Raw genomic sequence first — 27,189 nt, forward strand, 5'->3', positions numbered from 1 at the left:
AATTTACAATGTAACCCTCTACACCCAGTGTCGGACTGGCCCACCGGGATACCAGGAAAACTCCCAGTGGGCCCAGGTGTCAGTGGCCCTCTTGCTTCTAACCATTTAGTCTATTTCATGGTCATTCCCTATTTCTTCATGGGAAAAAATAGGCTTAATGTTGAAAGACTAGAGTATAGTAAGGAGATATAAAAAACTAGGAAAATAAATAGGTTAAATAACGAGAGGAATAATAGTTTGGAAAGTGGGCCCATGGTCTAAAGTTTTCTGGTGGGCCCTGGTCTAGGGTTTTCTGGTGGGCCGCTGGCATCCCAGTCCGACGCTGTCTACACCAATTTTGTAATGGCCATTCCTAGAATAAATAAAAAAATAGCAAACCCTGCACAAAAAACATTTATGACTTTGAATTCCATGAGTGAGAGGCCAAATCCCCATCCCCAATTTCTTGGCCACGCCGCGTCACAGTAGTGGGGCCAGGGGGCTGGAGGGGGGTCATGGACAGTAATCCCGGTGGGCCCCGGGCCCCCAGTCCAACCCTGAGTAGAACCCCCATTTTACATTTTTCAGGGGATCAGAAAAAAATGGTGTAAAATGCAGAAAAATTTTAAATCAGGCAAATGTATTATGCATGATATATATGTTGGACCACAAAACAACAATGTAAAATGAGGGAAAAGGTAAAATCAGGGGATGTAAAACTGAGGTTCTACAGTATATATATGTGTGTGTTATATACAGTACCACCCCAACTTTACCAGCTTATTCATTAATAAAATTGTTCAAACTACAAAAATAATTTATGTGCCCAACAAAGCCAAAGCCAGAATTCCATGCGAAAACACCAAATTTTTTACTTATTCTGACCAACTCACTTCTCTGCACAAGCACAGGGCCGAACTACAGAGGAAGCAGACCCTGCGGCTGCAGGTGGGCCCAGGTGGTATAGGGGCCCCATGAGGCCCAAATAATGAGCAACATACATTGGTAGAACAGGACAACCTCTGGTTTATGTTGGGAGCCCTAAAATGAATTTGCTGTGGGGCCTAGTAACATCTAGTTACACGTAACACACAGTTTTAAGTGCACGCAAATGATAATTTGTACTCATACAACCCAAATAGAAATTATAGGGAACGTTGTTGTAAATAGGCTGTATCAGAAGCAGCACGTGGGTGGCCTCTGGGAAACCGCATTCATGCCCAGGTCTGTGGTGCTGTTCACTTAAAGCTGATTGCAAGGCACAGTGGGAGCTGAAGAGCCATCGGCAAGCCTAGGGTTTGAGCCTACCTTAGATAAATGAGCTCTATTGTCTCAAAATACAGAAAGAAGGTGCAACTAATTTTTATCTGAAAAGTTCATTTACAGTTTCTACACTGCTGCCTGGGAGGTATTTGTCTAATTAAACTGAGACTGGGAAGGCTAGAAGCTCCGGTTAAGCCAGAAGAAAGCACTGAATTTCTAAAATAGGTAACTATGCAAAATAAAAACCTTTAATGTGACAAGAAATAACCCCACACTGGGGTAATGACATACATTTATTTTTAATTGCCCCTACTTGTAGCACATCTTGTTGCACTGATGGAAATGCAATATCTTCCATAGCCCTAAAGCTTGTGCAGTACATTATGATAGGATTATTTATAAAAATAAAAAAAAAGGGGGGTCTATGTGACAAAGGATGAAGGGATCCCTTTAAACTGTGGTTGTTGCTTTTTATCTCAGTTTGTGTTCTGACAGAATATTTTAGAGCATTCTGTGATTTTGCCGCCAACAATGAAACATCTTCAGAGGTTCAAGTGAAGGGAACAATGGTGAATATAAAAACAATGGCATGAAAAAGAATGGGCATGACACACACAATTCCTTTATCCAGTCTGCCAAATCAGACCATAATCTGCATTTTTCATTGATCTAATTAGCCACATACTGATTTCTAGCTGCTTCTGCTGTATATGGGACTGGCAAACTAATGACAGCACTGTGTATGGTTGCTAAGAACAAAGACTATACTAGACTTGCAGCCATTGTCTCTATTTGGTTTTGTTTGTGAAGACACTGACACTTTATCCTGATGTAACACATAGATCCAGATAGCAGAGCTTCACACAGCCACCCACAAGAACCAATGCATTGATTGGATAAGCCCCAAGGTTGCTGTCTCCAAGAGAATAGCACTACTAGACACCCAAGGATATACAGAAGTATTAGTTGACAAAAGCCACACTGTACAAAAGAGAATATATTGTTTGTAACAACCTTAAAACACATCACGTGAGATAACACAACTTCTTAATAAATAAAATGCACTTTCAATCTTTTCCATTATACACATTATACCGCTCTGTTCCTTACATATAACAGAGATGAGCAACCCACTGTCTATGAGATTTTAAGCGTTGTAGTTCAATAGCATCTGTATAGTAAAATGCACATAACACTGGAAGGCTATTAAAGATACATGATTAGAAGTAATAATAGTGTACAGTTGATTGGCATTACATAAATAATGTAACCCAACTATAATAAGCAAGGCTAACTAACCTGCAGGTTTCCAGCTATTATTGAACTACATCTCCCATCATTCACTGACACTTGTACTGAGGTTTTCCATTTTCCATTTTTTATTTTTTGGAGGGGGAGCACTGATTTAGATTTATAGAGTAAACTAATTCATATATATGCAAGAGTAGCTTTGTTAGTCATATCATATGATCCCTTTCCTGAGAATTCGATTACACAGAATAAGCGCCCAAATGGTTCTCTGGAAGTGGTACCTTGTGCAATTCTCCTGCTCTCTGGCAGATTCTGGTCACGGAATAACATGCCATACATACATATAGATATATAGAGAGAGAGAACAGGCTCAGACTAGTAATCAGCTTCCACGTATACATTGAGTAATAAGAGGTGGCGACATAAGCCCTAGTATCACAGGTCCCTATGCCTGTTTTTAGGGCAGCTACTGACCCGGCAAGATAGCCTTGTTCATATGCAATAATCCCCTGCAACCATGTGATCATCAAGCATCTCCCAGGGGGGAATTCACACAAAGCTATTTCTCCATGCTGCAGTGATGTCATTATTTTTCTTTATGTTGATAGCATCTAAAGCAGAAACTAGCCCGTATCCCACTGGGTGAAGGCTATGTAGATCTTCACAAGAGAGACAAATCCCAGCCTGGCATTTCAATGTTGACACATAGGAGCCAGGACACACACATACACTCAGCTACACACAATGCAGGAGGCGTTATGTTTTAAGCAAAATTGGAATTATATTGCCTGCCGGCAAATAACACAGAACAAAGAGTCTTTGTTTATAAGATGCCGTAGGAATCCCCAGAGTGATGCACAACCCTACTGATATTCCATGCACACTGAGACAAGTGCACCCCTATCCATAATGTAGATCCCTTTCAGACACTTGCTAATGTAAAAAAACATGCAGGTTATTATGTGATAACGCTGCAAGTTATGTGTACGGAATTCCCATTATGCAAACATGAACAAGCGGATGCATGTGAGTAAGAGTATGTATGTCTATATGTGCACAGTACATGCCCCCTGTATGTCTAGACGTCATCTGTTGCAGCTGATTTTACAATAATAACATTGTTTATTGTATAGCTGTAGACTGTAATAAAGAATACAAGGAAGAACTGATCATCAGCATCAATCTAGTTACACAGCTGCTGAATTTTAGGCCGTCCTATTTAGTCAGTGGCAGACACACATTGTTATTGTTGCCTTATGCTTAGCAATATCCTTCCCCGTTAAATAATAAATCAAAGAGCTTGCTCTGCTGACAAAGCATTCCTTACCTGAAGCTTCATTTTCCAGCATGAATGCATCAGTGTATCCTTTTTAGAGATTCCTCCTCTCGCATGACTCCAGTAATCCAGCCTAACGGGATGAGGGCTGAGCACATCTGCTGCTTGCCCTACATTTGCCTCGAGAGGGATCGGAGAAAAATTGACTTGCCTGGGCTTGTTATAGCCCCACTAGTGTTAACAGAGAGGAGAGTGACCAGAGCACTTCCTCCAGCTGATTCCAGGGAGAAGAGGCAATGCATTAATAATTGATGTGCTCTCTTTATCCTCCTTCAAGCCCTGCTGCCCCCGCCTCCAACTAGAGAGCTTAAATACTACACAGGGCTGGAGGGAGCTGAGAGAATACAAGCAGCCCTATGAGCATGATGCCAGCAGGACTGTGAATTCAGCTCCATCCACACTCACATGCATTGTGCTCACTGTGCCCTACATGGATTCCCCTGTTGTTGTGCTTAAATGATCATCTTAAACATAAAATGTTACTTCTCCACACAAAAAAAAAGGGGGAAAAAAATGGTAAAAGGCATTTCACTTCCAACCTGATATCAATATATATATATATATATATATCTTTGGTAGTGGGCAGCGCACACCAGAATTTTAAAAATGTACTAATTTATTATCAAAAATTTAAAAGCATACTACGACGGATCGACGTTTTGGTCCGGGTCTGGGAACATTATCTTGAGATATTTTTATATATATTTTTTATATACTTAATATATATATATATATATATATATATATATATATATATATATATATATATATTTAGAAAACAATTGAAATGTTTCAGCAAACACAATTGCACCAGTTGCCACATCATTCTCTTTTTTTGCATTTCCACGTTATTTCTTGCTTGCGCTATTTTCATCTGTTATTAACAGTTCTGAAACTCTGTTCCCCATATGATTTCTCTGACTTCCCCATATGATTTCTCTGACTTCCCCATATAGAAACATTTTCAGTAAAGGGCATCGGGGAAAGTTCTGCTGTAGCGCATCACCAGAGGTCATGCAGCCATACAAACTAGAATTCAGGATTGGTTAAAGCCATACAAGTAAATGTTATTTGTTGTGTGTCTCAAAATGATTAAGATGCTGTACCACTTTATAGGAATAACTTTTTCCAACACCATTAAACTCCAGAGCCCTATATAGAAGTAATGAACACTGACTTTCAGACAAAGACAGCTGGTCACACAAAAAATGGGCACAGTCTTTGCACACAATGATGCCCTTTCTGAAAGTTACTTGTGCCTAAACATGATCCCTGTACTTGTGCATAATTGTGCCAAGGCCCTCTGCGCCTCCGCAGTCTGTTATGATGCAGGGGGACCCTCTTTCTCTTCCAAGACATGCATGTTTTATCAGAGATGGTAGTGGTCATTTATTTTGCCCTGGGTGCAAGGGCATAATCACACCTCCTTACTTGTCATTCAAAAAACATATTGGGGGTCATTTATCAACAGTGGGCAAATTTGCCCATGGGCAGTAACCCATGGCAACCAATCAAAGTGCTGCATTCAATATTCTACTTGCAGCTGCATCATTTTGGAAGTAAAAAGAGGGACAAAAAAATTTTTTCCGCACGTAGCGCAGCAATTTTTTGACCACACCCCTTTCTGTGGCCACACCCCCTAATTACCATGTTTGTTTTACAAAATTTGGCAGGTTATGAAAGTTTGAAAATATTTCTCCTTATCTAAACTGTGTTTTTGTGTCTCAAAATTGTTACAAAGTATCTTATTTGCACTTGTTAGATTATCTGGGCTCTCTGCTAAAAGCCAATTAAGTGAGAAACTTTGTTTCTTTTTATGGCTGTTCAGTGCATAGAAAAGAGGGACTTTCCAGTAAAAATGAGGGACTGCGGGTTGAGCTGTCAAAAGAGGGACTGTCCCTCCGAAAAAGGGACAGTTGGGAGGTATGCAGCTGGCTTCAAAAAGCTAATCACTGATTGGTTGTTATAGGTAACTGCCCATGGGCAAATTTGCCCACTGTTGATAAATGAGCCCCATTGAGTTATTGGAGCTTTGCACCTGGCACTGGCTCTAACTTGCATGACAAGCAAATTATGGACTGGGAGAGGGGATGCATAAATGATTACCCCTCCATACCTTATTAAACGCAAGCAGCACTGTATTAAGCCATATCTGTACCTTTGGGCGCTCACCATAGGACAGGATGGTAAGTGTGGAAACATGCACCCTGCCAATATATATATATATATATATATATATATATATATATATATATATATATATATATATATATATATATATATACCCTACCAATTGTGTGCATAGTGATGCCATACTTCTTTAGTTTACTGTACTGGCACGTCAGTATGTCTATTGGCACCTTCAGCCCTAAAGAAGTATGCGAAAACAGCGTGTCTCTACATGCCAGTATGTGTATATTGCTAACACCTTCAGCACACAGGCAGCAGTATAGACCAAGTGGCAGATCATTTCACTAATGTGCCTTAATATTACTGCTATGGGATTCCTGATCGCTCTGTGCTGGGGGGCCTCATTATTATTAATTTCATGATGGAGGCTGAGGGCCGGTGTAAATTTGAAAAAGGGCTGCAATTGGCCCACGGGCCACACTTTGGACATGCCAGGTTTAAAAGTACAATTTGTCCATCAACTAAAAAGACCATTTCAAGCGATGTTGTCTAGTTGAAGCCAGGAAAACTGAGGATAGCTGTCTGCTTGGCCCTGCAAACATAGATAGATTTCACTGTGACCTATGAAAATTTTTTAACCTGGCCGATCAATTTTCTGACACATGACGGACGAAAAATCGTTAGATGCACAATCGTTCTAGTCCCACTAACCACACGATAATTTGACGGATTGGTTGGATTGCACAAAAATTGGTCGTTCACCAAAGAAAAGTCTTTGCATCTATGGGGACCTTGGTGAGTGGAAAGAAATGTGGTTTAAATAACTCCAGGAATGGATCACTTTATCCATAATGACATGAAGTTAGTTAGCATTCTATTCTATTCTTTGCAATTAGAAAATATACTTGTCCCATAATACATATCTTGAAGGCTAGTACTAGTTTGGAAGTACTTCCCACAAAACTATTTCCATAGTTTATACTGCTTCTGTACTGTAAATTGAAAGTATGGTTTTAAGTTGCTACAAGAAATGTAATACATTTATCACCCATATAACAGAGTCTTCCTGATGCCAAATTTCCATCTGAATAAAATAAAAAGACTGGGAACTGGAAGCCACATAGCAGCAAGCCTGAAACAGACGATACCTTCCATCTGTTTTGGTTTTCAATGGACAGTTTATGTACTACATGTACATGTATATATTGGTATATGCACCGGCTACTGACAATTCACTGCAAGACCAAACTGGGAAAAACAGGTCTGCCAGTTTCATGGACATTCAATAATCTTTCATTTTGATTACTCATTTACTCACTTAAAAGATTTTTGTTTAAATATTGAATCAGCATGTCTATGCCAGGCTTTCAGCAGACATATACAGCTGATGATTGGGTTATCCGATTGCCAAACCAGCAGGTAGAAATGGTCTGCTCTCTTACAGACAAAAACCATCTGCTTGTTTGTTAATAGCCTAAATAAATGAATAAAGTTGGGCGCACAGGACGTCTCTCTCATTCCAGGATCTAGGACTGCCTCATTGATGTTCAAAAAAGATCTAAGCAAAATACATTTTCTGCCCAGACTCGATGCATTGTGATGTGACACAGAGATGCATCAATGATCAGGCAAGTCAGCCAAACTACCCTTACCAGTATTACAAGGGGTGACCCCTAGATGGCATTTTGGTATGGTACTGGATATGGTACTAAAAAAATAAATAACCGTGTTTGTTCATGGTCTGTACAAAGTCATCAGTTTTAGCAACACAACATCTATGCAGTTTCCTTTGCCAACTAAAGGAACATTTTTGATGTGAGGGTACCTAAGACTTTATAAGGGCAGCAAGCATAATATCTCTGAAAGATTGCTAGTCATGCTAAGTGGGATTAAGGTCAGCTATGTCATATACATTTTTGTAATGGAAAATAACAGCTGGGATTTACAACAGATGGACATTAATTAATGGAATTCATCTTCTCTGAATCAGACTTCTGGCAAGAAGGCTATTCTTCTACACACACACACATAAATATATATATATAATTTTTGCATTTATTGTTTGTTTGACAGCCCTTTAAGTCCTGTGAGTGCTGTACTTGGCCTTGTATATTTTATTTGTATTTACAGGTCTTGTTACTGTATATGGAGTGTATGCTTTGTTCTCTTAAATGTAAGCAGAAATGGACTAGCACAGTGTCTCTTTCCTATGGTTTGTGGGGACCGGTCACCTTAAGAAGTAATTCCAAGACCTATTTTATGAAGTTAGTCAAAATAAACTTCACGTGCATATTATAGTCTAATGGTGGCGATACACGGGCCGATAAAAGCTGCTGACAGACCGAGTCGGCAGCTTATTGGCCCGTGTATGGGGCCCTCCGACGGGCTTTCCCGATCGATATCTAGCCGAAAGTCGGGCAGATGTTGATCGGATGGGACTAAGAATCCCGTCGGATCACGGCCACATCTGTTCCTTGATGCGGTGCCGCGATCTGATCGAACGTTACCCATTGTTAGGATCCGATCGTTGGGCCCTAGGGCCCACGATCGGATCAGCCCGATACTGCCCACCTCAAGGTGGGCATATCAGCGAGAGATCCGCTCATTTGGCTCGTATGGCCACCTTAAGTCAGACGAACAATCGTATGTGCCAATCTTCTGACCTGCAACTAACCATTCAGATTAATGTAAATGAGTAAAGAGAACAAATCACAGGATGATCGAGCCATTCATTGAAAGACAGCAATAGTAAGAATATCTAACAATAGTAGTATCAATCTCAGATTGATCGTCAGATAAGCAATACAAGCAGAGATATTATCATTAGCCAACAGAAATCTTCAAACCCGTCCAATCGGCTGAAAGACAGATCACCATGGGACCGATCCACACACGGTCCCAAAATCGTACAAAACTAAGGTTCGTTTATGCATCTATGGCCAGCTATACTATAAAAAGTATTTAAATCTTGTGTTTTTCAAGTCTTGCAAGTGACAATCACACCTTAAAACTGGCCATAGGCGCAAAGATACCATCGTATGATTTTCGGACTTTGTGTTGGGTGCCCTGACATTTGTCGTTCCATGGCAATTGGTCGTTCAGTCGATCAGACAGGTTAAAGTATTTCTATCACCTATCCATAATATCTCTGCATGTATCTGACAAGATCAGTGGGAGATTGTTACTACTATTTGTCAGACATAACTTTAGTATGATTGCTGTCTGTCAATTAATGGCCTGAGCATCGTGTGATTTGTTCTCTTTACTACTTTATATTAATCTGAATGGTTAATTGCAGGTTGGAAGATTGGCACGGATGGCCTCTCGTTCAACATAGTCTATAATCTGCACGTCTATGGCCAGTTTAAGGCAAGCTTTGCATAATGACAAAATTTTGTTTATGCAAAAAATGGGGAACCTGATGCCTATGCACATGCACTGACTACCCACCTGTTTAAAGATGTTATTTGATGTATCTTAATTAATTAATCATTGCTGTATCATAAATCACAAAATTGTTTCTTAAATCCTAATGTCTCAATTGTACCCTAACCTTTAGTTTGTAAACTCTAGTTTGTAGGGCCCTCTAATCCTATTGTACTCTGTAAACTCTTGTTTGTTATCCACCATTTATTCCCTGTTTGTTCTAAATAAGGTAAAGCAATGCGTATCTTGTCGGCGCTATATAAATAAATGATGATGTACTAAATGCAAGAGTAGAAAAAATGAAGTTTTCCCACATTCCGTAACCCATAGCAACCAATGAGATGTTTGCTTTTAAACAAGTGGCCAGTTAAAGCTACCTGCTGACTGGGTGCTATAGGTTACTGCACCGGGGCAAACTTAGTTTGTTTTACTAGATAACCCTATTAATGTGTAGTTCTAGTAATATGATGCATTCACAGACACCTGATCTGTCCAACACTCTTCTTTCAATGGGTCTATTTATTGAGGGTGGGAGATGAGAGAACCAAAGTTATCCACAGGTCAAGGTGGCCTTTGGGGGAGGGTGTCCTGAAAAGAAAATTATTAAGGAAGGAATAATGAATTCAGTCAAGATGTGCTTATTCCGTCCGTCTCTTAAGTTAAATAAAATGAATACCTGTCCAACTTACATAAGATATTGTTGGTTTGGCAAACAAGGAATATTTCCAATCCAATAGGGAAAAGGAACAGGTACACACAGTTTGATTTCCAACTAGCAAATGCAGTGTCAGCTTGCAAGGGAATTGCTGTACTGGAAGTTGATTTGACAGGCCAATTAATATTTATTACAAAATGAAATGAACTTCATGCTCTGCTAGAATTCCTGGAAGCTAATCATAAGGGGCAGATTATTTGTTTTATTTTCCAAAAACTCTTAACCAGGGTACATAGAGCCCTGGGACAGAAAAGAGCAGCACACAGCTACATTCATACTCACAGGGACATTATACTTGCAATACATTAACTATATATATATATATATATATATATATATATATATATATATATATATATATATATATATATATATATATATATATATATATATATATATTAGTTTGTCTGAGGCTGTACTGTACAATGATAAGGGGAACCTAAACAAATGTTCAAAGGTTGATCTTGTTGTCCATTGAGTTTTTTGAAGCACCACTTGCTGCCCACCTGTGTTATTTCCATTTACCTGTACAACACTACTGGATATAGGGGGAGTGCACTAGCACTGCCTAATACATAGGTACATTAGTACTGCCAAATACAGGTTTAAGGAGCAAGTAAAGCTAAAGTAAAGCTGAAATATTCTTTACAACTCATGGGATCAAGTGAAACTGTACTAATGGCTGGACTGTCTGTTTTTCATTCAAGTACTAGCAATATGGGAGCCCTAATCTGTTCCCAAAACAAAACTGTATTCAAGTAAACTAGAAGCTGCATGAACAGAAGCTGACCCATTAACAGAAAATGAGCTACAAGGGTATTTTTGAAAAGTATTCATGGGTAAATACAGGGGTATTTTTGAAAACATAGATCTTTACTGCTAAAGGGCTGTGGTCGCCTTAGACTGTTTTAAATTTACAGTATTTCCTACAGTCCACATTAAGGCTGGTACACTAGACCCATGAAATTGTGTCATTTACACAGCCTGTATCTTCCTCAATTAAAATACAATAATTATTCAAAAAAAGGGGGGGGGTAATTACCTGAGCAAGCTTGCTCTACCTCTGTAACCCACTTGCAGGCAAGTTGCTATACTTGAGCTTTGTTCTGGCTAAGAAACATGTACAGACATGTACACACTATAAATCTGACCCATTCTTTTATGACAATATCTATCTAGTAACATTGTTTATGATAGTATCTTGATTTAACCAGTTTTCCTGCAATATTGTGATACAGTTAAATAATGCTTTTTCCAGGGGGAGCACGGTGAACTAGTTACAATAAGCATATATAGAGCATACATATTCTTAAGGAAAGCTTGTTAGAAAGATCCCAGAAGTACAGCACTCTGCATAATAGGACAATGCAAGAAACAAGCATACAATGGAACTAGGGATTTGGTGGCAACATCACGACCCATTGTGTACCATAAAGCCTATTCGTTTATTTGAGTTGCCAGTTTCATACTTGCAAATAAATCCTTGTGTATGTTAATCATACTGTCTGTCTTGGTGTGCAGGACAATAGATCTAGACTTTTTCTGCCATGTGTCTTTAATAATGGCAAGGAGTGTGAATTTACATTTCCAAAGCTTCTTTTTATTTTGAAGGGGGTAATATGCATGGTATTAGTTCAAATGTAAATAATAAAGGAGTGAATGATATAGGCAATAAAAAGTTCTTGCTACCCTGAAATGTGATCTAGGTCAGTAATAGGAAACATAACAAGACCTCAGAAGCTTTGCTCATGGAATCATGACCTCAACCACTACCTATATATATTATATATTAAGGCTTACGTCACACAAATTTTGCAAAAATTATGCAATGACAAACGCATGCACTCAAAGGGGGGGGAGGTGCATACCTCAGGGTGGTGGGCCTTTAAGACTAATCCCAGTGGGCCACTTCTGCACCAGTCTGACACTATTTATAGCAAACATAAGTGCCAACCCTCAGTAATGTTTTATGGCTGAATAGATAATATTCCACCAACAATACTACAATTTTTAATTAATACCTTTCCTGGAAAGTAGGTTCTGCATAGTAAGCAATGGTGGCCCAACCTCATATAAATGCCCTGGTTTTAGTATGACACATTAGATAACCAGGCATCTAGATAAATTTGGCTATGTATAGTTCATGCTGCAATAAGTTTCCACAAGCAGTGGGTTCAGAGGGCCTGAGAGACCTACGGTGCTTCCCATTGAAGCAGGTAGTATCAATCGGATCTCCGTTGCAAATAGCGATCATTAAATGACAGATTTATCAAGAGGCGAATTTAGAGTAAAAAAGACCAATCAAAATTTTTCATAAAATTTGTTTTTTTTATTTCCCCCCCCCCCCAAACTCGGGTGAATGGGATCGACCCGCAAACTGGCATTGATTCGAATTCGAAAAAAAACTTGGTTTTCAGTGAGGCTACAAACAACTCCAAATTGATCACAGGACGTCCCCATAAACATCAATTCGGCAGGTTTAAGGTGGCGAATAGTCGAATTAAAATTCTTGAAAGGCCAGTACATGATAAATTTCGAAAATCTAATTTGTTTAAAAAACTCAAATCAAATTTTAACTATTCTCAAGTTGAATTTCACTAAAAAAAAACTTTTTTTTACTTTGACCCTTGATAAATCTGCCCCTAAATGTATCATGCCTTATAACCCATAGGAGATCATTATGTGACAACAGAATCCACTACGGCAATGACAGATGGGGCATGTGTTGTGTCAAAAAATATCAATGCCAAAATATTAATTTCATTGTGGGCAGTGCAGTTCACTGCAGGTAAAAAACTCCCCATTACACAGGGGACAAAAAACACCCCATTGCCTATTTAAAGAATGGAATTAGGAAACTGGTATTTTTGGCCATTTTGTCACCGCAACAAAATGCCCCACTTATCAAGAAAAGCTAAATCTGATTATAGACGGAATGTAAACTAATGCAGGGATAACATTCAAATGATTTGATCTTCTTGGTGAAAACAAATTAGTCAACCAAGCATGAACATTCTGATGCAGTGGTTTGTTTATTATATTAGAAATACAAAAGGCAAAGAGGTGTAAAATGTGTTGCAGAAGCTAATTACTTAATTACAATTAAATGACTGAGCTTTAATTACATTATATAATACAAGACACTGAGATGACAGTTTGCTAGCCCAAACATGTTCTACGGAGAAAAGTGAATGGCCACCATTAGGCAGAAAAACACTTTGTCAACTAAAAAGCAGATGGGGCCATACTAAGCACAAGATTTGGTCATTGAACGACATTCAACCACTTGTAGTTACTATTATTTTCTATATAGCACTAATATTAATAATAAATATTACAAAATACTCCCCCAGCTTTTTCAGGGAAGAAGAACCCTTTTTTCTCTCTCAATTTGCCAAGGCCCAAAATGCTCCCTTACACCATTCCTAAAACACTGCACTGCTTAGTTAAAGTGGTTACAGGTTACAAATATCATGAATGTTTTGTAGCATTACAGACCCTTTTACCCTTGGTTGCCCATTTTGCATGTTGTGCATAACTAATTTTAATAAAAACCTTTTCCCCACAAGCTCTTCCCACAATAGTACTTCATACTTTCTCCTTATTCCATCAAATAAAAAGATACATTAGTGTAACTTCATTTGACTCAAAGGAAGTCTGTCACTATAACCTCCACAATGAGAATGAGGAGAATGAGTATTTATTCTTGTAATAATAGGAATCATGTCAGAATCACTACAAAACTCTCAGGGTCAGAGTTATAAAACATGGAACTGAGGAATTCTGAAGGATTCTCAGCAGCTGCATATTTTCCCTATTTCTCACATTCCTGAATAATTTTTAAGATAGGCCACGATATTGATGATGCAGGTATTTATACCATACAGGTAGGGTATCCGTTATCTGGAAACTTGTGAGCTCCAAATTATGAAAAGGCCATCTCCCATAGACTCCATTTTATCCAAATAATCCAAATTTTTAAAAATGATTTAATTTTTCTCTGTAATAATAAAATAGTACCTTGTACTCGATCCATACAATCTTTATTGGAAGCAAAACCAGCTTATTGGGCTATTTATTGTTTATATGATTTTCTAGTAGACTTAAGGTATGGAGATGCAAATTATGGAAAGATCTGTTATCAGGAAAAACCCAGGTCCCAAGCATTCTGGATAACATGTCCCATACCTGTATTCAGGTCTGGACTGAGAATTAAAATAGGCCCTGGCATTTCAGGCATTTCAGGTACACATAGGCCCAATCAGCCCATATAGAAGCCCAAATAGGCCCCACCAGCCCACTAAATACTGACTTTCTATGGGACCTTATAGCAGCCCCTCTGGCATTTGCCAGAACCCACAGATTGCCAGTCCGGGCCTGCCTGTATTACTATTTCTGCCTTCATGTTTTTAGTTTTTATAAGAATGCGTGGCCAGACATTTCTAGCAATGGAGATGATCTAAGATAAATGCATGCTGAAACCTGCTCCAGCCTCCAGGTAACCTGCTTCTTGTAAGAGTGAGGGGGATATATGGGGTGTCAGGACCCATTACCTCTCACGCTATATAATCTATTTCCGATTCACTGCCTCTCACTGTATAATGTATTTAGGCAGTGGGGACATTGTTTTTGGAAATCACTGAACCATTATTTGGCCTTTACTGTACATGGTTATTCAGATGCACCTGATGTTATTTTAGGCAAGACACTTTGGACCAATCCAAGGAAATTGTGCTAAAAAATTTGGTTAACAACTTACAGTTAGGTCCATAAATATTTGGACAGACAACTTTTTTTTTTTTAATTTTGGTTCTGTACATTACCACAATGAATTTTAAATGAAACAACTCAGATGCAGTCGAACTACAGACTTTCAGCTCTTAAAAGTACAGCAGCGGCTTTTTGCCGCCCCTGGAAATGTATCTAACACCGCCGCCTGAGGCAAGCGCCTCAGCCCACCTCATTAGCCGAGCGCCCCTGAGTACCCCCCCCCCTCAAATCAACTCCAGGGCTTTTATCTGCTTCATTGATAATGACATAACTAAGGAATTGCCTACACCTGCCCACTAAATAGCCTTTGAGTTAATTGTCCAATTACTTTTGAACCCCTGGTCCAATTACTATTGAACCCCTGAAATTAAGTGATTGTTTTAAAAAAAGGCTTTAGTTCCTGACATTTTTATGCAATTTTTTTGTTCAACCCACTGAATTAAAGCTGAAAGTCTGCAGTTCAACTACATCTGAGTTGTTTCATTTAAAATTTATTGTGATAATGTACAGAACCAAAATTAGAAAAAAAAATTTGTCTGTCCAAATATTTATGGACCTAACTGTATCCACCACTTGGTGAGTGATGTTTGCTCCCAACATTTTTGGAGCAACTCTGCTGCGGCAAATGACACAGGGTGCTGTGGGAACACTGGTGCTACTGTCTGGTTCAGAGATGGCGGTAGAAACAGGGCCTTTCTGCGCCAAAAGGTGCAACTGCGCTTGATTTGAATCAGGATGGGACTGATTCTGCTGAGTGCAACTTTATTGACGTGCAAGGAGCACCTTCTAATACAGATATAAATAAATGTAATGAGTGAGATTTGTTGCGTATATGACTGCAGGGAAAACTGCACAACTGCTACTGACCTAGTTCTTGTAAATTACCCCAAACAATTTCTGATCTGGTGCCAGCTGCTTTATGGAATTGTAAGGTGATTTAAATCTAGAGTAAATCTTGTAAATTACATCTAGTATCTCATCTTGTTCCCTGCATAGAAGTTGCTGATAATACTGGTGCTCTTTAAATGCTCTCTCTGTTGGGGGTCAATTAGAGATCATCTTCAACGGTGAGTGTCTTTTTCCAACTACTTCTGAAATGTAAGACTAGCCAATCAAAGTCTGGTTAGCTTACACTATGAAGAAAAGCTGCAGGGAAACTGCTAAATATTTTAAGACTTCGCACACAGCCTTTGTCTGTAGCTCAGGGTGGAAAGCATTCAGAAACATTAAGGAGTTTATTAGTGAACATAAAAAATACGCTACAGGAAGCTTTGAGCCGTGCTTACAGAAAAGATGGGGCAGAAGAGCTAATAGAAATATTCACAGCCCACTTTGACTAGCATGCCATCAGTGCTCATAAATTTCACACATGTAAACGTGCTAAATAGAGCGACTAGAGAAGGCAAAGTAACACTGGTGCAATCTGATCAGGGCTGGCTTATAGTGTTTAACCAGTGCAACAGCAGCACGCCAGTCAGACACCATCAAACTCCTTTCCCAGTTTATCTTAAGTCCACATTCAATTTATCAGTTATGTTGATAACTTGTTGGACATCCGAGATCAGGGCTGTCCAGTTGAAGTCTTGAGGGCCCATTCAAGCCCCAAAGGTTTTTAATGTCCAACCACAAAGCAAGAGAACTTCTGGGTTAATCACATGCTTAATCAATATGGAGAAGTGACACATTTGCTTGGTGTATCAGTCAGGGCACTTTCCATGAAGTGATAGCGGGACATGGGCATTTTGTCCTTCAACATTTTCCTCTAGATGGAAGTGCATTAAAGAACACCCATGTGCCAACAGCCTTAAAAATAAAAGACTTCAGTAGCAAAGTTTAACTTCAAGTTTGATTGACATAATTAAATTTTTTGAAATTAAAGTTAAATAATAATGTCATTACAATATAAGTCATTGATCTATGTGTAGATCTTCAGTGACTTAGGTCAGTGGCACACGGGGAGATTTTTCACCCACCATTATTTATGAGCGAGTGCGGGCGACAAATCTCCCAAAACTGTCTCTCCATTTGAATCCAATTGAAATTGCTGACGGTATGACCAAAGTTTCTCCTCCAGACTACTCCAGGCAACTTTTTGCGACTAAGAGATATATTGGTCATATCGCCAGCGATTTCGATTATTTCCTATGGACAGTTTCGGGAGATAATCACAGGCAACAAAGCTCCCCATTTGCCACTCCCCTTAATACATACTAATAAATTCAAGGGTAAATTTAAAGGGATTATTTATCCTTGATAACAAAAAATACAAATGTATGCTAATAGATGTGTCCTAGATTTGCAGAGACTAGACACATCTAGACAAATTGCCCTAAAATTATCTGTCATAAGCCAGCTAAGGACTTTATTTCAACGCAACAAACAGAAAATCATTGGAAAATAAAATAGCTAAGCTTAGATAACCGGTAACTCAGAATAAGTAAAAATGATGAGCAGCCAGAGAAACAATACTATGCAAGTTCTGCTTGAGATAAATGTGATTTGTTATGCTCCATCACTTTCGAATCACAAGTCTACTTCTGAAGGCCTAGAATCTGGAAGAAGCTAGTGGTCTGAACCTTGCCACAGATGTTGTGCATAAAGATGGCAGAGTCACGAGAAATGGGTTAAATTAGTTGAAAATTTGCACACGGTATTAGTTCTGACACTCTAAGGGGGTTGTTTATTAAAGTCCATTTTTTTTTTCTGGTCGGAGCTTTAAAGGGGAAAAAAACTTGAATATTTTGAGATTTATTAAACCCATAGACTGCTAAAAGTCAGAATAAAAAAGCATTCCATGTGAAACCTGCCATGGTCATATAGAAGTCAATGGCAGATGTCCCATTTACAATTGGAAGATATCATAATCTGCGCTGGGTTTTGTACAATAATCAGATTCATTTGTTGTTTTCGGGTGATAATCCCAAAAAATCTGGGCGTCGGATCTGAAAAAATCTTACAGTGCAGATTTTTTCACAATTTTATCAAGCCTTTTCACGCATAAGATTTTTACAAGTTAATTTATTGCTAAATATGGTAAAAATGTGGATGAGAGTTTGGTCAAAGTAGTTTTAAGAGAATTAGGGATGCACCAAATCCACTATTTTGGATTCAGCCGAACCCCCAAATCCTTTGCGAAAGATTCTGCAGAATACCGAACCGAATCCTAATTTGCATATGCAAATTAGGGGTGGGAGGGGGAAAACATTTTTTACTTCCTTGTTTTGTGACAAAAAGTCACACGATTTCTCTCCCCGCCCCTAATTTGCTTATGCAAATTAGGATTCGGATTTGATTTGGCTGGGCAGAAGGATTTGGCCAAATCCTGCTGAAAAAGGCTGAATCCCGAACCGAATCCTGCATACGGTGCATCCCTAAAGAGAATATAAAGAAATTTCGGATTTTAGTGAATAACCCCTTAAAACTGCTCTTGGTGGAGACTGGGTGTGAAAAAAAGGTTGGTTTGTGTTAAGTGATTTGGATTGACCGAGCTGTGTGATATGGCTATACAGATTTGTTCCTAGCCCTCTAATTTACAGTAGCTGTCTGGGGGTTTATTTGTTGTGTTCCAAACAGTGGATGTAACATACATGGAAACGGATGTTCCATTTACCAGATTAGCACTCCTTTTATATCGCCACACATTTATAATAAATGTCAAATCCCAGGTTTATTTAAATATTCACAAGATATTTTCAGGGTGAACAGTTTACAATACAAATCAGACATTACTATGAATTCCACTATACAAACAGATTAAGTGACAGCTTTTCTTGTAAAATTATCAGGAAAGATTAAAAACAATTGCACAATCCCAGCTTTTACAATGTGAATTTCCTGCACAAAGAACATAATGGCATTTACAGGGGGGTTTCTTAGTGCTACTTTAAACTGCAAAGTAAAGGATTTATAAGGGGAACTCTGAGTAAGTGATATAAAAAGTGTTTTATGCCACTATTTCTATAGGTAAATATTATTTTATCCAGGACAGCAAATAAATATTGATCTCAAATCTCACCATAACCTTTAAGCTGGGCTTTCATGCAAAAATAGCTACAGTGGTGTGAAAAACTATTTGCCCCCTTCCTGATTTCTTATTCTTTTGCATGTTTGTCACACTTAAATGTTTCTGCTCATCAAAAACCGTTAACTATTAGTCAAAGATAACATAATTGAACACAAAATGCAGTTTTTAAATGAAGGTTTACGTTATTAGGGAGAAAAAAAACTCCAAATCTACATGGGCCTGTGTGAAAAAGTGATTGCCCCCCTTGTTAAAAAATAACTTAACTGTGGTTTATCACACCTGAGTTCAATTTCAAAGGTTATAAAGCCATTTCTAAAGCTTTGGGACTCCAGCGAACCACAGTGAGAGCCATTATCCACAAATGGCAAAAACATGGAACAGTGGTGAACCTTCCCAGGAGTAGCCGGCCGACCAAAATTACCCCGAGCGCAGAGACAACTCATCCGAGAGGTCACAAAAGACCCCAGGACAACATCTAAAGAACTGCAGGCTTCACTTGCCTCAATTAAGGTCAGTGTTCACGACTCCACCATAAGAAAGAGACTGGGCAAAAACGGCCTCTGCATGGCAGATTTCCAAGGCGCAAACCACTTTTAAGCAAAAAGAACATTAAGGCTCGTCTCAATTTTGCTAAAAAAACATCTCAATGATTGCCAAGACTTTTGGGAAAATACCTTGTGGACCGACGAGACAAAAGGACTTCAGGACCTGGAAGACTTGCTGTGATTTGCTGTGATAGATGGAACCATGAATTCTACTGTCTACCAAAAAATCCTGAAGGAGAATGTCCGGCCATCTGTTCGTCAACTCAAGCTGAAGCGATCTTGGGTGCTGCAGCAGGACAATGACCCAAAACACACCAGCAAATCCACCTCTGAATGGCTGAAGAAAAACAAAATGAAGACTTTGGAGTGGCCTAGTCAAAGTCCTGACCTGAATCCTATTGAGATGTTGTGGCATGACCTTAAAAAGGCGGTTCATGCTAGAAAACCCTCAAATAAAGCTGAATTACAACAATTCTGCAAGGATGAGTGGGCCAAAATTCCTCCAGAGCGCTGTAAAAGACTCGTTGCAAGTTATCGCAAACGCTTGATTGCAGTTATTTCTGCTAAGGGTGGCCCAACCAGTTATTAGGTTCAGGGGGCAATTACTTTTTCACACAGGTTTGGATTTCTTTTCTCCCTAAATAATTAAAACCCTCATTTAAAAACTGCATTTTGTGTTTACTTGTGTTGTCTTTGACTAATAGTTAAATGTGTTTGATGATCAGAAACATTTTGTGTGACAAACATGCAAAAGAATAAGAAATCAGGAAGGGGGCAAATAGTTTTTCACACCACTGTATTCTCCCTATTCAGTCTTCATACTGGTCCTCTACTGCCTCTGCTCCAGGCCACCCCAAATGTGACCACTGCCTTATAGAAAGGCTTATTTGTAACAATGGAAGCTTCCATACATTTTATTGCAGACTTGGGTTTTAGCATTCTACATTGTAAGTATTGATAAGCCACTAAAATTTAGTTGTTTAAATAAATAATTTAAATGACGCTATCCCAGCATTAAAGGTCAATTATACTGCTCTATACACAGCTGAGGCAGAATGCTGAATTAATATAATAAAATCCAAAACCTGGCAAAGATCCAGATCAGTGTAGCTCATATCAGCCATCTCCCTCATACACAGACGCCAAAATACTTACAAAAATACTAATGATACAATGATATCCAATGATACATTACTGATCTAATTCACCTAGATCAATCTGGCTTACAATACAATCCCAATGTGGGGCTACATGCCAACATAGTAGTGTCATTAGAATGCTAAAAGAACATACCCTATCGCAGATGTGGGCAAAATACCATCCACCATTACCAGACCCCATAGAGCCTGGTATCAAGGTTTGAATCAATTTAAAAAAGGACCCATTTGCCTTACTCCCCCATGCTTCTGTGGGGAAATCCTTATCTCTCACACTTTCGAAATTTAGAAGATTTTCTCTATTGGCCAAAAAAGGGCATCCAACACCTGAGTGACCTCCTGCAGAACAACACATTCATCTCATATCCTGAGCTCAAAGCCAAATGTGCTCCCCGGAGTCTACGCCTGTTCAGATACTTTCAAATCCAACATGTATTAAAAGCCCAATCTGGAACACTCTCCCCAGCCCTGACCACACTGGCAATGGAGGAGACCCTCTCTGTAGAACATCCTACAAAGCTGGTGTCCAGACTTTATCACAATCTATTAGCCAGTGTCTCCCCTCCATTCCATAGAGCACAAAATAAATGGCAGTTGCAGATCCCAGAGCTCACCCAGGATGACTGGGATGAGGACACAGAGACCATGTACTAGCATAATACCAGTAAGAGACAAACTAATTCAGTATGAAGTTTTCCATCAACTGTATACAACCCCATTAAACCTTAAGGCAATGGGCAAGAGAGATAATGACACTTGTCAGGTGTAGAACCCTAGCAGCCAACTTTTTACACATGATCTGGGCCTGCCCAGTATAAAACACCTATTGGCCTTAGGTAATGGCCACCCTAACATCTACCCTTGCCTTTCCACTGGTGCTATCTCCTACAGTGTGTCTACTGGGGGTAGTGGAGCACTCAGTACCTATGGCCCACGCAAGGCTGAGGTTTAGGGCACTATGGTTTTATGCCAAGAAATGTATAATTCTGCACTGGATGGGACTCACCTCTCCCACAAGAGACTCCTGGATTAACCTAGTCAATTCTGTAATACCCTTGATTAAGCTCACATATGAAGCCAGAGGCACTGCCCGCAACTGTGAGACGATATGGAGTCCCTGGTGGGAATCTGGCACCGGAACTCAACCAAGGTATGACATGGCGAGTGCATAAGGTAGACCTTCTGTATGTAAATACTTGTTATGGAGTGGTCAACCTGTAAGTATGGTGACATAATGTTAAATCAACTCCAGTGGCACACATTTGGAATGGAATTGTTTATTGTTTTGTTAATGTTTATTGTTCATGAAATAAATACAGCTTTACCTATAAAAAAAATATAATAAAATAGAACTACCATATAAATCCTGGATAGATTTAGGTAATAATTGATATTATATAGATTGTTAATTTCTATGTACTTCTAGCCTTTTAAATATTTCACAAGCATTCAAACCAGGTTTGTAGTAGAGAATTTCCCCCACATTTTCAAATTTCCTCATGCTTTCCATAAAACTGATCTTTGGCATGTTAGCTCTGAGCTCACTGCTGCATTCTGACCAACCTGGCAACAGAAAATGTTCAAGATTACGATTCATTGTTTAAGAATTTAGAGCAAATGCAAATATTTTTGCACAATCAGGGGAACATTTGTGCAATTGGTCCTAGCTGCCAACAAGGAAAAAAAAAGGTAGGCAGTCTACAATATTGGTTACATAATAAACGCAATACAATTCCTTCACAATACCTTCACAATTTATTTTACACAGCTTTTTAAACCATTTGTTTGGCGAATTTCATTCTACACAGCATAATAAATATACCCATAGTGTTTAAGCTAAAATTTTATGCTGCTGTGCACAGCAGACCCAGACCAGCTGCAAGGGATCCAAAAATTTACTACTCAACTGCTGCAGTCTATACAGGCCTGTCAAAAAAGGGCCAAGGTGCTGGAATATAGCCCCCAACTCCAGCTGCAAGGGATCCCTAGGACAGATGACAAGAAGATGCATTTTCCAGTTAAGGGGGTGTAAACCGGGGTCTGAGATAAGCAATTACAATTACTGGAGGTGCCTTACAAATTGTTCCTCCCAAATAATAACATATGAAATAAGCATCTTCAAAGATTGCTGAGATCTTCACCCAAATCACATCTCCATGAATATGCATATCAAGCATATGTAACGAATTATACAAAAAGGGATCCAGTTTAATAATTATTCACCAATGTGCAAATACTCCCAGTGGGATCAAACAAGTTCCAGAAGAGTCTGCTTATGCTGTAATGTTCTATTTTTCAGAGTAAGTTGCTGAAGCGGTTGCAGCCAAATTCCCATAGTCAAACAAAGCCAAGTACGCCTACAATGTGGCAGGATGGATTTCAGCCCATGCACTTCAATTGGCATCCAATTCTGTTATGGAAATGTATAATTATAAGTTATAAATTTAACAAACAAAGCCTACTCCATCCTTAACAAGTACATAACTGTCCTTTCAGGATGAAGAGATGTATTTTTTGGTCTTGCATGTTCTTTTGAACAGACACATGCCCACTTAACACAGTCTCTCTTTTTACCCCATCTCTAAGCATTATCTACTCAATTTCCTCTGCTTCTTTAATTTCCATTTTGTCTCCATTTTATATCCTTACTTTGTTAAAGACATGGTTCAGCTTTCAGTTAACTTTTAATATGTTTTTAATAAGTTATAGAATGGCCCAATCTTAGCAAATCTTTAGTTGGTCTTCATGTTTTATTATTTATAGTTTTTGAATTATTTGTCTTCCTGTTTTGACTCTTTCCAGGTTTCAGCCAAATAGCTTCTAAAATGCCAAACTGGAGAGCTGCTGAACAAAAAGCGAAATAATTGCAAACTACAAAAAGACCAATCGCAATTACACCGTTTCATCATTAACTTAACCCTTTAAACACTCTCTTCTTTCCCCAGTATACTCTTTCTTATTTTAAGTGCATTTTCACTGCCCCTCTCCATTTGGGGAGCCAAATATCAGTTTGTGAAAATTTTTGGAAATCAGTTAATAGCTTGAGGATACAGACAGTCTTGTATAAATAATGCATTTGAAATAGCATTTTACACGAATCAAGGGTTTTGTTGGAAGATGGAGATATTGATCATAATGTGAACAGGAACACCTGGCAACTGTCTGTATTGAATTTCTTTTTTTGTTTTTTGTGCATGAATTGAATTTATTTAGCTAAATTATTTGAATATGTTTTGTATATGATGAATATACTGTATATATAATATATATATTTATGCAATGAATCCAGGATCGGACGAATCCTACATTTGCAGCTAAATCAAATCTAAACCGTTAAAGTCATGTATTTTTAAACCTCTTGAAACCTGAATGCAACATTTTTTTCTTAAATTTGAATATACAAAACATTGCTCAGATTTTGGTTGGTATGTCGCTTAATCTTTTGTGGAAATGACGGTACATTTGGTGATATATATTACCCTTATGATATATATGGTACTTATCTAAAATAAAAAATTGCATATATGTGCATTACAGCAAACAAGGGTTTAAGAGAGGAGACAATTGTTTATTGGTCATGTTACCTTATCCTTTAACTGGAATTGGATTTTAATTGTCTATGATTTTGTGCTTTATAAAATGTGTCATTGATTCTTAATAATGTTTAACATGATCTATATTTTTTAAATACATGCACTACACCCTGGTTTTCACCTGGAAGCAAGATCTGGCTTTTAAAATGTAAGCAGGAAAACTATATTAAAGCAGAAGGAAAGGCAAAAATCCTTGGGGGTGGCAAAAGTTATTCCAGGCCAGGGCACCTGCACTAGAAAATTGTTCTGCCAATGAGCACCATAGACAGATCCTCTTCATGCTTTTTGTTTCTTCACATGGGTTCACATGCGTAACTTTAGCATAATTTAAAAAATAAAAGTCAACTTTTTCTCTATGCTAAGCATGCGTCAGCCCTTGGATATTGAAGAAAGAAGAAAGGAAAGTAGAGAATGGTTCTGTGGTGCTTGCTGATAAGAACCCCGGGCCTGGGCGGTTTTCTGCTAACAGGAGCACGCTCTCTGGGTATAAGGCAAATGATTGTGACTTTCTTTCGCCTTTAAGAACCTATTAAATTATATACAGACTAGACATTAAGCCCGTTAAATTAACGGGCGCTAGAACATAGGCCGCCAGAGAAGGTCCGTGGGGCACATGCGCAGTAGCGCAATCCCACGGACACAGGGACTGGACGCAGAGACACTTCAACTTTATTATATAGGATACAAGAACACCCTAGGAACCGTCTCCTGGTATCATCAATCTTTACAGCCACTTCTGCTCATATGTTCCTGCACTACAATGCATCAATTGTCAAACATGTAGAATATGGTAATATTTCTAAAATGCCCATTTATAAACATTTGGTTGCAGGAGAATCCTTTTCAAACAGCAGTACAACCTGTTTTAAAAGGTTTATTGGGGTTTTCATCAGAAAACTGGAAGTTGTTTGTGGAAGGTTTATATGAACTCATGAAAATGAGTTCTCTTGAGCATTGTTTAGCTTGCTCTCAATTTATAACAGCATTGATTTTGGCCTCTGGAAACAGTGAAATGAAATGAAAGAAAATTCCTTTTGTAAACCAGCTTCAAACTCCGCACAAGTCTTACAGTACTTTCAAGCTGTGATGTGATACACTGTACTGTCTTAAAAGACGTATCGCGCTAGCTGAAGTTCACAAGATTACATTCCCTCTTCATAAGAGAGGGAACTTTCAGAAAACAATAACATGTTATTATCAGTAATGAAGTGAACTGTCAGCTATCTAATGTACATTGTTATATGTGCCTATTCTATGCCAATATTATATTCCCAAAAGACCTAGTCTTGCAGAACAGTATGTGGCCTACTGGAAAGAAAAATAGCACAGATTAATCATGTCTTAATTGCATGCAACATAAACTCAAAAAACGTAGGTTCGTAAAACATTACAAAAAAAGAAAATCGTTGTGCACGTTCCTAATCACACTAATACACAGCTATTATTATACCCTGTACACCACTACTTGCAGTTTCTTATTAATTCTGGTTTGAAATTTCTACCCTTGGAAGGCAAACTTATCTACCTATACTGTAAGCCACAATGTGACATAGCCTGGGCATAGTAGTTTAACTGCAAAACCTGGAAACTCCAATTTGGCTCCACATCTGATGCAGGGTCTGGTAACCACCCCCCTTATTGCCTACATGGACCTATAAAGGCCAATTTTAATGACTTCATTCAATCTGCCTACATTATGTCTAATTACTTCTTACAGGTAGGATTGTAAAATTATTCCATATATATTTTTTATTTGTACTCATGGATTATAAACCCCTGCACCCCACACGCCTCTTCTGTATAGGCAAGAGTAAAAGTTATGCTTGTGAGGGCATATGAATAAAATAGAGTAAATTACAACAACATTTCTGAAATAAAATAATGACGTTTTTTTTTTTTTTTTTAAAAGTTTTTTATTTAGAATTTTAAACATAACAGACAGAGTTAAGAACAATAAAGAGAGAGAACAGGGAGAAAGCTAAGAGAAAGAAAAAGAAAGAGGGGAGGGGGGGTAAGGAATAGAATGTTACATCCAGTAAATTAGCGGACAGGCATGCAATCATCTTGGACAGTCAGCCAAGTAAAATAATGACGTTTTTAATGAGAGGGCACAACCAAATACAGATATTTTTTGACTCACTCTCCTTCTTCAGAACTGTGTTAAGATGCAGCTAATGCAAATGGAATCTATTTTCCACCTTATGTTGACAACAGTGGTACAAATAATATGGCCACTAAGCTAACATTTTAGAAATGTCCAAAAACCTTAACCAAACTGGTTTGTTATACTGGGCTTCCCTAGTACTTCATGGTGTTCCCCTAAAACAAATGGAACCAAAGTCCTGGAAACTGTAACTTAAATGCTTGTTACCCTTTTTAATATTATTAACCTTGGTCCTGGTATGATTTTAATAGTAACATGCATGAGAAATGCACACCCTAAAAAAATAAATGAGGTGTCAATCCACTGGAATTAGCCCACAAATGATCCCAAATCAATTAAACAAAGAGGATTGCACACTCCGAAAATAAAAATACAAACATCTTTATAACTTTATAAACAATTACATCATAAAATAGCCCAACACATTTCAAATGCAAAAGGTGGTCTTCATCAGGGGTAAAATGTAGAAAAAGTCACACTATTTTTCTGTGTGCGATCCCTTGGCTTCTTTTGTTTATTGGTATGACTTTGAGTCATAGCACCCCACTCGTTCTTTTTGTCAAATTAAAATTATACTATACTAAATGTACAGGTTGATCCAAAAGAGAAAAAGCCACTTGAACACATTTTAAAATATCTTTGTCAATGTCTCCAAAACTTACGTTGTTTCTAACTGTTATCAGTTCATGTGCAAGCTATTATTTGCCAATATCGGTTGTATAAGGCACAGAAAGTCTTTCCGTAGGCTTACGGAAGGACCTTGGAACCCATGAATGGCTATTGTGTCTTCTGAGATATATTTAGTCATGTTAAGCTCCTACAAGTCATAAGCCAAT

The 27,189-nt window shown here is 38.4% G+C and overlaps 1 protein-coding gene across 8 annotated transcripts in view; it reads right to left on the reverse strand.

Annotated features, from left to right (window-relative positions):
• marchf8.S (membrane associated ring-CH-type finger 8 S homeolog) overlaps nucleotides 1-27,189 on the reverse strand; it is a 153,343-nt gene that overhangs the window by 48,505 nt on the left and 77,649 nt on the right. The window contains exon 1 of one of the 8 annotated variants that reach the window (XM_018227546.2): nucleotides 3,821-4,135. The exons of 4 other annotated variants lie outside the window; for them this stretch is intronic. In XM_018227546.2, the coding sequence (XP_018083035.1) occupies nucleotides 3,821-3,850 (30 nt within the window). In that variant the 5' untranslated portion in view covers nucleotides 3,851-4,135. Of the gene's footprint in view, nucleotides 1-3,820; nucleotides 4,136-27,189 lie in introns of those variants that run through there. 3 more of the 8 variants (XM_018227547.2, XM_041571089.1, XM_041571090.1) reach the window with 3 other exon arrangements.

This window comes from Xenopus laevis, chromosome 7S, assembly GCF_017654675.1.
Source record: "Xenopus laevis strain J_2021 chromosome 7S, Xenopus_laevis_v10.1, whole genome shotgun sequence".
Taxonomy (NCBI): Eukaryota; Metazoa; Chordata; class Amphibia; order Anura; family Pipidae; genus Xenopus; species Xenopus laevis.